The sequence below is a fragment of the Garra rufa genome, chromosome 4, assembly GCF_049309525.1.
Source record: "Garra rufa chromosome 4, GarRuf1.0, whole genome shotgun sequence".
Classification (NCBI taxonomy): Eukaryota; Metazoa; Chordata; class Actinopteri; order Cypriniformes; family Cyprinidae; genus Garra; species Garra rufa.
Genome location: NC_133364.1, coordinates 33,706,976 through 33,721,011, shown reverse-complemented (window position 1 = coordinate 33,721,011; position 14,036 = coordinate 33,706,976). Strand labels below are relative to the sequence as shown.

The following is a 14,036-nucleotide window of genomic DNA, read 5'->3' as shown; positions in this document are numbered from 1 at the left end:
AATATGAAACACTATAATGGTTTCAATCAAATCTTTTTTAATTAGTTTTTCTCCAAACAGTAAAACAGTTTCAAACCTGTAATATGAGGTAGGCCTAAAGTGTTATATTATGTCAAATTAAATAAAATACTGTATAGTACATAGGAGATAAAGCAGATTACACAGAAAAAATAAGTTCATTAATACAAACTTAAATATGTTACACTGTATATGATACACTGTAAGCTTTACAAAGTAAACTTTTCCAGCCTCAACCATCAACCTGTTGACCATTTCTGGCTTCAGTCCTGTCCTGCTAAATGTGATGACATTGCCCCAAGTGCTGAAGGTCCTCTCAGAGAGCAAACTTGTGGCAGGGATGCATAAGTACTTTACCAGACAACTCACACATGGGAAATTAGATCCATGAAATCGCCACCACTCCAAACTATCAGTCTCACTGTCTGGTGCCATTACCAGAATGCAGCTGTTCAGCTTTTGCTCAATGATCTGCTTCTGTGAACGTGAGGAAGATGCACTGCTGGTCTTCTTGAAGGAGCTACCAAGGCTCTTCTTGAGTTTCTTGGCTGATGGTAGTGGAGTAGTGACTGCTTCTCTCTCTCTTTCAGGTTGATCCTCTGCAAGAGATGATTCTACCAGCGCAGCTCTTACCTTAATGTCCTCCAGCTTCTCAGTGGACATGTACATTTTCTTGAATATTGGGTCCAGAAAGGCAGTCATGGTGAGTAGCTCATCTCTTTCAGGATCAGTATACTTGTCATTAAAGTAGTTGAGAACCTTAGTCTTGATCTCCCAGGTGGACAAAAATATACTTAAATGCAATGAAAATACACTTAAATACCTGCAAATACATTTTAGGTACATTGTTATTTTTTTTGTTAAATAAAAGTGTGATGGTTATAAACTATAAATATACTAATTAAAAGTATGTTTATACTTCAGTAGGACTTTAGTACACTTGAAAAAAAGTATACTAAATACCAGTTACACTTAAATACATTTTTAGTGTACTAAAATAAAGTATACTACAGAAAAAAAAAAACATACAAAAGACTTTTTATAAGTCTTTAAACATTAGTTGATTTTCAGTTATGATCCTAGAGTTTGGATATTAGGGGATACTGAGTCATTAGATTTGTCTCATCATAAAAAATATTTCATACTTACAGCTGGGAAAAAAATTTATATTAGTGGGTCATTGACGTATAAGGATTTTCAACAAGCAAATTTTAAAATGCAAAAACTAATAATATATTTTGTAGTTGTTCAAACAACAAGAATGTTAAGAATGTTAAATTCATATTACAATTTTAAATTAAGTGATTTTATTGTTTTTTTTCAGCTCGATGAACTGGCCGCAGCCTTAAAAAATGTCATGTGGTGCGACCATGATTTATATTAAAATTAATTAATTCCCTTAAAGGAGAAGTCCTGTGATTTTGACCTAAAGTGTATTGAATCATGACACCGAGTGTGAACGTACCTTGCATATCTCATCTCGGTTTTTGTCCAGCAGTCCGAAATCTGGGGTCAGTTAGCCGATGCTCACAACAGGTTGTCAATGAGAGTCAATGGGGCATCGAAGTAGCCATGTAAATAAATCACTGTTTTACGCCATTTACGAGGCACAAAGTAGCTCCACACTTCATTGGTAGACTTCCAAGGGCCCTGACATTTAAAACGAGACATTGAGCGCGTTTACATGGACCCTCTTAATGCGATTATGATGAGATTTTGGCAATATTGCGATTAAACTTTTCCTCATGTAAACGCAGTACTTCGATTATAATAATGCGATTAAGCTCATAATCGCAGCAAGCATAATCGGATTAATATAGGTGGCGCACGACGATTTTAATCGAAATATACAGGCATGTAAACACCTTAATCGCAGTATTGCTGCTTTGACCAGAGTGCGCATGTGCTCGTGACTTTACACGAAGACATGCCACGTACCTGCAGACAGGGACAGCGCTACACAGGGGCTAGGGGGGCTAGCCAAGCAGCTGAGATAGAAGAGTGCTGTCCCGTGCTGTTTGCACATAGGTCATCTGTCACAATAATCTGCAACATGCGTCATGTGAGCGCAGTTTAGGCTACATTTAATTCATTAAAACATCACTAAGATTGATATGATGTGGTGTTAATTCGTTTAATGTTTAATTTAAATGTAAAGTATGCACAGTTCTGATTACGCATTTATATGAATTGTGTTAACGTTGAGCGCGCAATCCAGACTCAGGGAGCGCATGGTGCTGTCCAGTTTTGGAGTCTTTCCTTTCCTTTCCTTTCCTTTCCTTTCCTTTCCTTTCCTTTGTCTTTTTCCTTATGCGAAGGTTTTTTCGTTTTCTTGTGTAGAGCCCTAAATGGCTGACATCTTATTAGAATTCTTGGTAAGAGTCTGGACTGACTCTGACCTGAGTCCTTCCTTTTTTTCCACTTCTCCCAAAACAGCTTATGCTACTTTTCAGCTATTGAAATAGTTCAGTTTTATATATAGGCCTAATAGCAATGTTATTATTTTTCGTTTAGGTTTTTTACGAATAGTTAATTTAGAAAAACATTTGGAGAATTTTTTTTCCCCCGTTAAATATTATTTTATTTTATTTTTTCAAAGACCAAGCGACCAGCGGCAGAACATGAGTTGTTATGCTTAATCAATTTAGCCTTCTTAAATCATGGCTACTTGCCTAAAATATAATCAATAAATATTAAACAGTTCAAGCATATTTAAATGTTAGTTTAAACATTAAACCTATAGATGTGCGCTGTTAGACTCATATCCTATCGTTTGTGCGGAGAGTGGAGACTACCGCGCGCTTTACAGGACATGTTGTATTGCAAACATCTTAAAATACGCCGACTTTTTTGCTCGTAAAGGTAAGAATAATACATTATTCGTAACTGTAAAGGGTCTACGTTTATTTGTGTGCACTCACAAACAATATCAACTTGATGTTGTGCTTTTACTATAAAGAAAACGAAGAGGATGGGCTCTCTTGGTCAGGAACAGGATCGAGCTTCACATGAACCGACACTCAGCGAATAGCCTACGTGCATTAGAGACAAGATAAATATAATGCTTTGAATAACTACTTTAAAACGAGATCATTTGAATCGAAAACAAAAACTCTTTTATTATGCAATCCGTAACGGATGCATTTCTAAAGGCGCGGAAATGTACGGAATCAGGATCATCAACTTAATCTTTGCGACACTGACTCAGCAGTTTATTAATAATTCAATCTCCTTATTTCATCTCTACACATTAATGGTAATTACTTTTACCGGTGCTTTGTGGCAATGTTTAGCCTTTTATGTGCGCTTGATATCGCATTTGCGGAACTCTTGAAAATGCTCTGAAGGCGCGCTCGTTGCTGCCCGTCGGACTCGGGCTGAAATGCAGGGCTCTGGTCACTTGTATTAAGTTTGTCTCTATTTTGATGAATAAGCCTATTATTTTGTGTCAGATTTAAATCTAATTTTAAAGGCAGTTTTAAAATATAATTTAATATAATTTTTAAATATAATTTTAAATATAATTTAAAACTGTACTTTTGTTCAATGTGGTGTGTAAAACACAATTTCTTCATTAAGTAACTTTGACGTCATGAATACTGATTATTACTTAGCACCCCCACATATTGGTCTAGCCCCCCGTTAGAGAAAATATTCTGGCGCCTGCCTGCAGATTAGAAACGATGGAGGCAAAGAAGGCAACACACTTTTGGCGGAGTTTATGTTGCGGACATTGCCCGACATGAACATGATGCAATTCACTGATGGACAATAGGAATAATAAGAATAATGGAAATTCCATGTAAACCGGAGTGAAGAGCTTTGCTCTTGACATGTAAACATCATAATGCGATTAAGTCTTTACTCTGACTATTGGAAATAATCGCGTTATTCGTGCGCATGTAATTGTAGTCATTGAGAACTCAGAAAAAGCACCGGTAGTTTATTTCCGTTCCTTAAGTTCCTTCCTGCTCGACACTCGACTTATCGTGACTAAATTAAAAGTTGGCGGCGACCACTTATATTCAAAGGACCTGGCGATCACGATTTCTGGGGCCTCATTTATAAAACTTTCTTACGCACTGATTTGATCTTAGAGTGTTCATACGATCAAATCCACGTCAAAGTACAGATTTATAAAAACCGTCTTTGACGTGGAAAAGTACTTATCTCCACGTCAGATTCCAGCTTGGCGTACGACCGTTTCCTTGTGGTAATGCCTGGTATTGCAGATAGATCAGCCTCACTATAATTTGATTTCTTGCGCTCCTTTTTACTTGCCATTGTCACAGAGTTTTTGCTTTAGGAATGAGCTCATTTTATATGTTAATTAATTAAGCAGGGGCGTTTCGATGGCGGAACATTCAGCTGCACACAATTCCACGATCATTTGTGATTTATAACCGAATGACTGGCGTACGCATGGATTTCGTGGTACGTTCGTTTTCTCTGAATCGCTCTTACGATCAAATCAGAAAAGTTCTTAGATAAAATCAAGGATGGTTTCTACGCAAGTCTTTATAAATGAGGCCCTTGATTTTATATAAATGCTTTAATGTGAGTTTTTTTATATTTAGGTTTAATTGTTTCATGTATGTGTTTTCTGAAGCAAAACCAAAGAAATGCAGCAGAATTGTGGTGTGTAACACAATCGTTCTGCGCTGGAAAAACTGTTCACAGGTGCCGGAAGTTAATCGACTCTGTGCAACACAGAAGTGAAGCAGGTCTGGTCATGCATCTAAATATAAGTTCAGTGATTCACAAGAAAGCTAAATCTACAAGATTTGTTCAGTTTATTCAGTAAATGTTTGACTTTGTAAAGTAAAATGCAGACACTGCTATTTTTTGAACAGCGTAATATATTTATTTTTCTTCATTTTCAGTAAAATAAAAACAAATTAGATACATTTTTCTTCATGGTTTGATTTATAATAGAATTTGCATGTTTTTTTTCTAAACTGTCTGCTCCACCATGGCCTCCTGAACTGTCTGCTCCGATATGGCTTCCTGAGCTCCATGATATGCATGACTTTCTGAGCTTCCTGATCAACAATGGCCCCTCCCCGGTTGATTGTTGAGACGCGAGACACGCCTTCCGGGAGTTATGTCACATTTATGGACTGAGTTTAATTATCCTGTGTATTTAAGTTCCTGCTTGTCCCTTCCTTTTCGACGGGTCTAAAATGTCTTTACATTGTGTTCGATGTATGTTCCCCTGCTTGCCTGTCTGGATCACCCTTTGTTAAAAAAACTTTCGTTTAATTCCCATCTCATTGCATATACACAGTCATGAAGGTAAAAATGATATAAGGCTATAAGTTAAACAAAAAGTGGACCACATGATGAGAACTGATAGGTTCTTAAAGTAATGTGTGTGACTTTGAAAGAGCAAAGAGTGAAGAGTTTTACCCACTGTGTGAGCAGTGTATGGTTAAAAAGTATATATATATATATATATATATATATATAATACATTCTTTCATGTATAATTAACAAGGAAATGATTGAAGGCCAACTGCTGAATATTGTTTATTGTAGCAAATGAATTAGAAAGGAAACATATATCTACTGTTACATACAGGCTACTGGAGGCACAACTAAGAGTGAACTGTGGAGATAAAAAAAAAAAAAAAAAAACTTGTATAATATTTCCATGCCTCTCCTGATAAAGTCCATTAATTTAAACAGATATTACAACATTAAATTGAGATCAACTAAACAAAAAGCTAAAATACACTTAAAATCAATGCGAACAAGTCATTTTGTGAGTTGATGTCAATTCATTTATAATCTTCCAGTTGCTTTGCTTTTCCCAGCAAGGTGAAAGTTTGACTAATATTTTGATTCAGAGAATTGAGTAATTGTCTCTACATGGTCAAAATTTGAGGGAATCCACTGTAATCACTCAATATTTGAAACTACAGTAAAGCCGATGGTCAGGTATGGCCTCAGAAGTACAAAAACTAAAAAAAAAAGAAAGAAAAACCCCATGGAATAGCATAAAACTGAAGGATGCATGAAGGTGATCAGATGTAGCCCGCATTCAGCTCCGGTGTGAACAGCCTTGATTTCACACAGCTTTTTTCTCGTTACACTCTCGTTATTTCAAAATAAATGATAGATGATTGTAGAAATCACTCTTTCTAAACCTCTTCTTGCATTGAAGAAAACGGCAGTTTCTTCCTAGAATGAGTTTGCAAATGACGTTTCATGTTGCTTTGACATGTGAAACTCTTCTCACACTGAAGACACTTGTACGGTTTCTCTCCAGTGTGAACTCTCATGTGAATCTTAAGGGTTACTTTATGCGTGAAACTCTTTCCACACTGAGAGCAGGTGAAAGGTTTCTCTCCAGTGTGAATGCTCAAGTGAATGTTAAGACTTGCTTTATATGTGAAAGTCTTTCCACACTGAGGGCAAGTAAAAGGTTTCTCTCCAGTGTGAATTTTCATGTGGACAGTAAGGTTATTTTTATGCGTAAAACTCTTTCCGCACTGAGGACATATGAACGGCTTCTTTTCGGTGTGAATTTTCATGTGAGTCTTAAGAACTCCTTTTTGTGAGAAACTCTTCCCACACTGTTTGCAGGAGTAAGGTTTCTCTCCGGTGTGAATTCTCATGTGGATATTAAGGTATTGTTTCCGTGTAAAACTATTCCCACACAGTTTGCAGATGAAAGGCTTCTCTCCAGTGTGAGTTCTCATGTGGACAGTAAGGTTATGTTTATGCGTAAAGCTCTTTCCACACTGTTGGCAGCTGTAAGGTCTCTCTCCAGTGTGAATTCTCATGTTAGAAATAAGGTTTGTAGTTTGTGTTTTTTTATTTATTTCTAGTGATGAAGACCTTTTATTCTGTGAGCAACTAATTGATTTTTCTTCAGTTTTGAAATCATGTTTCTCATTTTGATCGTTCTCTTCTGTTTCATTGAGTTCTTGACTCTCCTCTTTCAGTGCCATCAGGTCTGAGGTGAAAAATGAAAAAAGTTAACAGCAGTTTAATGGCACAAAGCAACAGACATCAAAACATTTAGACTAGTGCTGGCAATCAATTAAAAACTATTTGGCAATAAACAATTTCACATTAATACTCCAAATTAAAAAATGTAAATGGAATGTAAAACAACATAAAGATTGTAGATTTAAAATATGGGGCTTATTGGCATCTTCCCACCAAATGGCCAATTGTTAATGAAGACCAGTCTCATCGATACAAATACTGCTACTGATCTGTCTCTATTTAATGCATTTCCTTCCAATTTTAGCCATTAATTATAGCTATAATTAAAAACAATTAATTGTAACATAATATATTGTTGTGCTTTTATCATAACTACCATATAGTTATAAAAAAACTTTAGCTCCTTTAAAAAAACACACGATCTGTCATATTTATCTTCACGCTAGAGAATTTAAAAGCAGCTTTTAAGTAAATCTTCTAATTAAACCCACAGAAGTTACGATGATTGTTTTTCGGTTTCTATTTTATTGTTTGGCTAAAGAGTTGGAGAGTAACAGAGTACATGTAACATCATTTCATATTTAAAATACAAAATGAATAACTATTATGGAACATGTTACCTGTTTCTGATGCAGAACAGTTATTTCATGCATTCATCTAGACTGGACTATTGTAATGCATTACTAGGTGGCTGTCCTGCATCTTCAATTAACAAGCTGGTGTTTCTGAAACATGATTATTTATTGCTTGTTGTAATGAACATTCAGTGCTATTTACATTTTATATCACACTTTTGATGATAGCAGAAAAAATCACTTACAGTTAAAAAAAATGTCAAGTTAAAAACTGAAGTGTCATTGTTTGCTTCAAGCAAAATAAAGTGTTTTATCAGATACCGCTTTCATTGTTTTCTAATCAAAAGTAGATACTGTGTTAAATGTTACACAATTTTTTTTTTTTTTTTTCTCCTGTAGAGCTGGACATTTTAATAAGGATCAAATGAGTCAGTCCAGCTTTGAGAATAAAAACCAACCTGTTTGTTCCTCAGTATCTTCTAGTTTGACTCTGAATGTTTCTTCAATCTTCATGTCTTCACGCTCCTCTTTAATAAACACCATCTTTATAATAGTGTGTCACGTGGATCTCAGTCGCTTCACCAGGAGTTTTTCTGTGTGTTTGAACACTTTGTCCTGTTTACGATGAGAATAATTAATAGAAAGAAAAATCAATGCAAACTAAATCTCTATCTGCTTGTCAATGCACTAGTCAGTGCACTAGTAAGACATTCAGAGAGTTAATAGACATTTATAAAATATATACAAATTACACCAAAGGTTCATATTTTGATTACAATTTTAAGCTATCTTGATTTATATTTGGTATTTAATTTTTTGTTCATATCTAATATATTACAGTCTCATGAAATCATTCTCGGTTGTGATTCACTCGTTTGTGTTTGTTGTTGTCGTTTGTAGTCCGCGTGCCGCTGAATCGAATCACTGAATCATTTCACAAATGATTTGATTCAAATGATTCGGATTCTCAGTTTCTCTCATCACTTCTTATCATCACACGATTGATTCATGATATAGAGAGCGAACTGAGGCACACTCTCTGTTACTAAAGGCTAACGCTAAGTATCTAAATCACTAAATAAAACATTGCAACGTTACATTTAACAATATTGCATTTATTTTACATAGATTGAAAAAAAGCTTTAATTGATGTAACCGTTTGCATTATATAAAAACACAAAACTACAAACCTTTTTCAGATGAATCACAACAGATGAGGAGCACTGCGCGTCTTAAAGACGTCACATCATCAGAGCAAAATAAAAGTCCCATTGCACTTCTCTCTAGAATCACAAACACATCATAGAAATGTTGTATATAGAATCGAGTGTCGAACCCATATGATGATGCTTTTCCAAAGCTATTAACAAAGTAAATCTAGGAATACTTTTGTCTATTTATTGATTTTTTTTCATTTAATGTACATTTAATACACTATACTTTCTGTTATTAAACATTTCCATTAAATTCACATAAAACTAATGCTGCTGTAACTGTTACAAAGAGGGTGTGATGGCAAATTTGATCTATCACTCTTTTGACGATTGTAATCAATCTCTTGCTTTTTTGTTTGTTTTTGTATTTATTTCTCTTTTGGAAAGTCATTGAAACACTGTCAGGGATTTTATCTTTATTTTGCTATTGAGGCAAATGAGGACAAAAAAACATATTTGTGGCAGTTTCCATTTACCACTATAGAAGTTTACAAAACTATGACTATTTAATTTTTGGAGAACCCCATAAATGTAAAAAAGGATCTATATACAAAGTCACATTATAAAAAAAAGTTCATGTAAATTTCTGCATGAATTTTGGATAAAGAAAGACAGACAAGAGAGACGCATGTGTGAAAAGCCATGTGGTATTCATCATTTTTTTTTTAATATAAAAACAGCTGAAATGTTATCATGTTTATTAGCAACACAGCATGTGAGTGTGATAATGTGATATCAGCCTTTGATCTCGTTTGAGATGTGCCTCGACTGAAATATAGGCAAGAGCAGGCGGCTGAAATGAGGAGAGGAGTGAAATAAACACAGTCAAGACGAACAGATCTGAGCTCTGGTTCATATTAGATCACCTGTAATAAATCAGATGGATTATCTGGATTATCTATTATTCTGTAAACAGCTGCATGCTTGTGATGGTCTGGTTATACCAGCGTTTCCCTACTCCAGTCCTCGACCCACCGCATATTTTGTATCTGGAGTTGAGAAACGCTGGGTTATACAATAAGTTACTTGGATGTAATCTTCAGGTGTTTTGTAGAGAGAGAGTGTGTGTGGACGCTGTTACTGGGAGATTGAGTGGAGTGGGATGTTTGGTGTGGAGATATCAGTCTCATATAAGAGCATCAGCAGGAAAGGAAATGGTGATGAATGTGTGTTTGGACGTAATGATCAATCCTGGAGTTTGTTCTGCTCTCCCTCTAGATGCTCATTTGTTCATAATAACAGACGGAATGAACTGTCTGTAGTGTCCAGCCATAGAATAGGAGTGTATGTGGATGAGAGTGAACTCTGTCCTTCTCCAGCGTCTCTGACACAATGAGCCTCATCCACACAGTCCACACCACATTCACTCAGACGCTCTATCCTGGGTTTATGCATTTATTGGATCTTCAGTGAAACTGTGTTGATGAATCAGAACAGATTCTAGATATTGCTGTGTATTTCTCTGTATGTCTGCACTTCAGTAGTATATTTGCTCTGTCTGTATTCTCTTCTGCACTGGAAACTGTCGCTAAAACAAATTCCTTACTTTGCAATGTAGCTCTTTCTGATCTTTGAAAAAAAAAAAAGATTCTACCCATAATAGTTTGAGCTGCATGATAAATGAGTGTTAATGATTTGTTATGGTCTTATTTTTAGTTTTGTATATTGAAGATCTTTTTTCTTTTCTAAGCTGTCACTTACTATTACTATTTAAGATAATATGTGAAATAGTTTTTTGTCAAAATTCATTGATTGGATATGAAAGTGTTGGGTTTGTTAGAGATAAGGAGGTAACAAAGAAATCTCAGTCATTTTCTACCGTTTTCATTTATTATTAGTTGCTAATTTCTGAATGATCAGCAGAAGGATTGCCTTACACTGGCATTTTGAATGAATGCTGACTTCCTGTTTTTCAGATTGTCTCTGTTTCTGTGTTTTTTTTTTTGGTTGTTCTTTTTTGTAGTTAGAAAAGCACTCTTTTAATTGTAAGTATCAGTTTGATCAGTCCCAGAGTGTTTTTTTTTTAAACTGGTCCTGCTTCCTGATCAGATTCATCTAACATGCATCTTCTTGATCCCTCAGTTCATTTGGATACTTCTCATCTTCTATCAACAGTTCCTTTACTGATGTGTCAAGCTGTAAAGTCTTGTTGAATAATTAATAGACGTATAGAAATATCCACAATAAAGGTCAAATCTTTTAATCATCCTGACTGGCTGCATCACTGCCTGCTTTGGAAACAGCATCGCTGTCAACCGCAAAGCTCTGCAAAGGCTATGCAAACTACACATTGGCTGGAGCTCGCCCCCAAGAATTTCACTCACCTAGGCAAAGGTGCTGTGGTGATTTGACAATAAAAGTGATTTGATTTGATAAAGAACACAGAAATTCACAGTCTGCTGTATACGTGAGACCAAGGGTGTGATTCTTTATATGTTTATAAACTTTAGACACTTTATACATATTTTCAGCTGTAACACTTGACTACAAGCAGTAAACCAAATGTGTCTTTGTCTTATTGGAGTGTTTCTTGAATAATCCTTTATATTTGCAAAACAATAAGTGCATTTCTCTGAACTAATGCTACTCATTACTGCATGCTGGAGATTGTGTACAATTCACAAACAACAGAAGAAATGGTCAGTGGTCATTTATATAGGATTTAAATTGTGACACTTATTCAGCAAGAAATATTGTGTTTCACAAAGAAAAGCTTTTTGGACTTTTTCAGGTTTTGGAGCCAGCTGGAGATGAAAATGAACTGCAACATGACAATGCAAATTTCTGTTTTAAATAACAGTTTTAAGATACTGAATGCTATCCATAAAAAAAAAAAAAATATATATATATATATATATTATGGCCGGGACTTTAACGCGTTAATTTAGATTAATTAATTACACAAAAATAACGCGTTAAATTTTTTTAACGCATTTTAATCGCACTAAGTTTTGCACCGCGGAACGTTTCTCACTGGATTGGATTCGGCGGACCGATTATACTGGAGCACCAACTAGCGTTCAGACAAGCCAAAGAACTTAGGCTGTATCCGAAATCACCCCCTAATCCCTATTCACTATTCCCTACATTAGTCCAGTTCAGTTGAAGGAGTGAATGAAAACGAGTGAGTGAATTCGGACACTAATGCTGCGTCCCAATTCGCCTACTTATACTACGCCCTAAAAGTATGTACTCTTTTTGTGAAGAAAAAGTACATACTTTTGAGTATGTAGCAGAATAGTAGGCGAGCTTTGGGACATACTACTTCGTCATAACTGCTTTTTTGACGGACGCTCTGTTGCTTAGTTACCTGAATCCTCTCACTGTTTAAACTGCCCTGTCAATCATCACAGTTAACATTATCTACATTTCGTTTAATTTAATTTCCTACCGTATTAGAGAGAAATGAAGAGGCACGTTCTTTCAGGAGTCTTTCATGCCGAGAACTCTGCTCGTGTTTGCATAATTATGCATTTAAACGTTAATGACCAAACATATCATTATAAAAGTTCACAATGTTGCTGCACATGAAATATAACGAGGATAACATTTAAAAAAATATATTTTTTATCAGGTTACACACTGATTATTTATCACTCAAACTCCTTTCTCTACCTGTCCGTTGGTCGCGCATATCCTCCATGTTTGTAGTTTTTTAACACTTTTTATGCGTGTTTGTAGTTCTAATCGAATCCTCCGTTCACCGCGCAATGTGTTGTGGGCAATATTAGCCGTTGGAGTGTGCATTGATCCGCACTTCGAATTCTGAAGTCAAGTAGTAGACCATCCGGGAATCTTTGGAATACTTTTTTGAACATACTACGATTTGGGACATACTAATTCTATTTTCGAATACTATTTAGGACGGATAGTATGCGAATTGGGACGCAGCATATGTGCACCGGAAGGACTGCCGCTTTTGCATAGTATTGCTTACTGTTTAACAATCATTTAAAACGGACAGTTCGAGTAGTAAGATTAAAGGATTTATCTTGAACTATGTCAAGGAGTTTATGTATAAACCTTGGTTAAACAATTTAATAATCAATTTACAACAAATTTTACATGTAACAAAGTTTTCCCGAGCTAGTTACTTGCGTTACATTTGCCAGTAGCACCGTCATCACACACAAAGCACACGACAACACAGAGAACAGAAGGGAAGGGGAGGGGGGCGCGAATGGAACAGTGATTGGTCTGGGTTTGGCACGAGGTATCATTAAATTACCATCACCGATTGGTCGACACCCGGCAGCCAGCAGCAGAGCGGCACTTGCAAATAGAGACCTGCAAACCCGCGGGACCCAACGCAACAGAGTGCGGCGCGGGACAAAACTTGATGGACAAGTGCATGTGCTGGTGCGGGCGGGTAGAGACTCGTGTGTGTGTGTGTGTGTGTGTGTGTGTGTGTGTGTGTGTTTGTGTGTGTGTGCGGGATGCGGGAAAATAAAATGATTCGCGGGCAGTGGCGGTTCTACACGGAGGCCAAGGGAGGCCCGTGCCCCTGTAGACATGTCCTTGGCCACCCCTGTGGCCCCCCCTACTGACCAAATAAAAAAATTAATTAATTATGGTTTTACACACGAGCGCCAAAAGCGGAACTAATGCGACGCATCGTTCTACTTACATGGGTAAATTAGAGCGGCGCACACAAACACTGCAGCAACAATTAGAACTACTCTTGGATAGAGGAGCTACGATTTATTTCTCCTGTTGCAAGAGTCGAAGGTAAGCAAAACAATTTCATTTCGTGAGTGACTTGTTGTTCTTGCGCATAACCGTGTTACTTTTGTTTTTCACACTGATAATTAAATCAAGTTTGTAAATGGCTTTGTAAAATCTTTGTTAACGTTAGTTAATAAAAAATATACAGCTGTTCATTGTTAGTTCATGATCAAGTGCCGGTTCAGTTCTGCTGAAATTCTACACCTCTGAGAACTCTCTCATTAAAACAAAGAAAGTGTAGACATGATGTAAATAAGAGATTAATTGTACTGTGTAAATGTGATTTTATTACCTTTTATTAACTTTGAGAGATTGCGATGAACTACAGTAATGTATGAGTGACAGCTTTCCAGTGATTGTAAGGGGAGCGCGCACTTTTAAGACTATAATTAATTCAGAATTTGAATTCATTTATTCACGGATTCACTCTCTGATAACGCAACATCGCCATTGCTATCGTGCAGCACATAGGCTACTACATCAGTTACACAAACTAAGAGAAGGTAAAGCAGGTGCTTACTCATCAAAATATGTCTAAACAGCCGCA

At 36.2% G+C, this 14,036-nt stretch overlaps 2 protein-coding genes across 2 annotated transcripts in view; one reads left to right on the top strand and one right to left on the bottom strand.

Annotated features, from left to right (window-relative positions):
• LOC141333915 (uncharacterized) overlaps positions 1-14,036 on the top strand; it is a 41,288-nt gene that overhangs the window by 9,768 nt on the left and 17,484 nt on the right. The gene's annotated exons all lie outside the window — the stretch shown is intronic.
• LOC141333339 (uncharacterized) lies at positions 6,162-6,955 on the bottom strand. The gene has a single exon (XM_073838319.1). It carries the CDS (start codon positions 6,804-6,806, stop codon positions 6,162-6,164), a length of 645 nt encoding a protein of 214 aa, XP_073694420.1. The 5' UTR covers positions 6,807-6,955.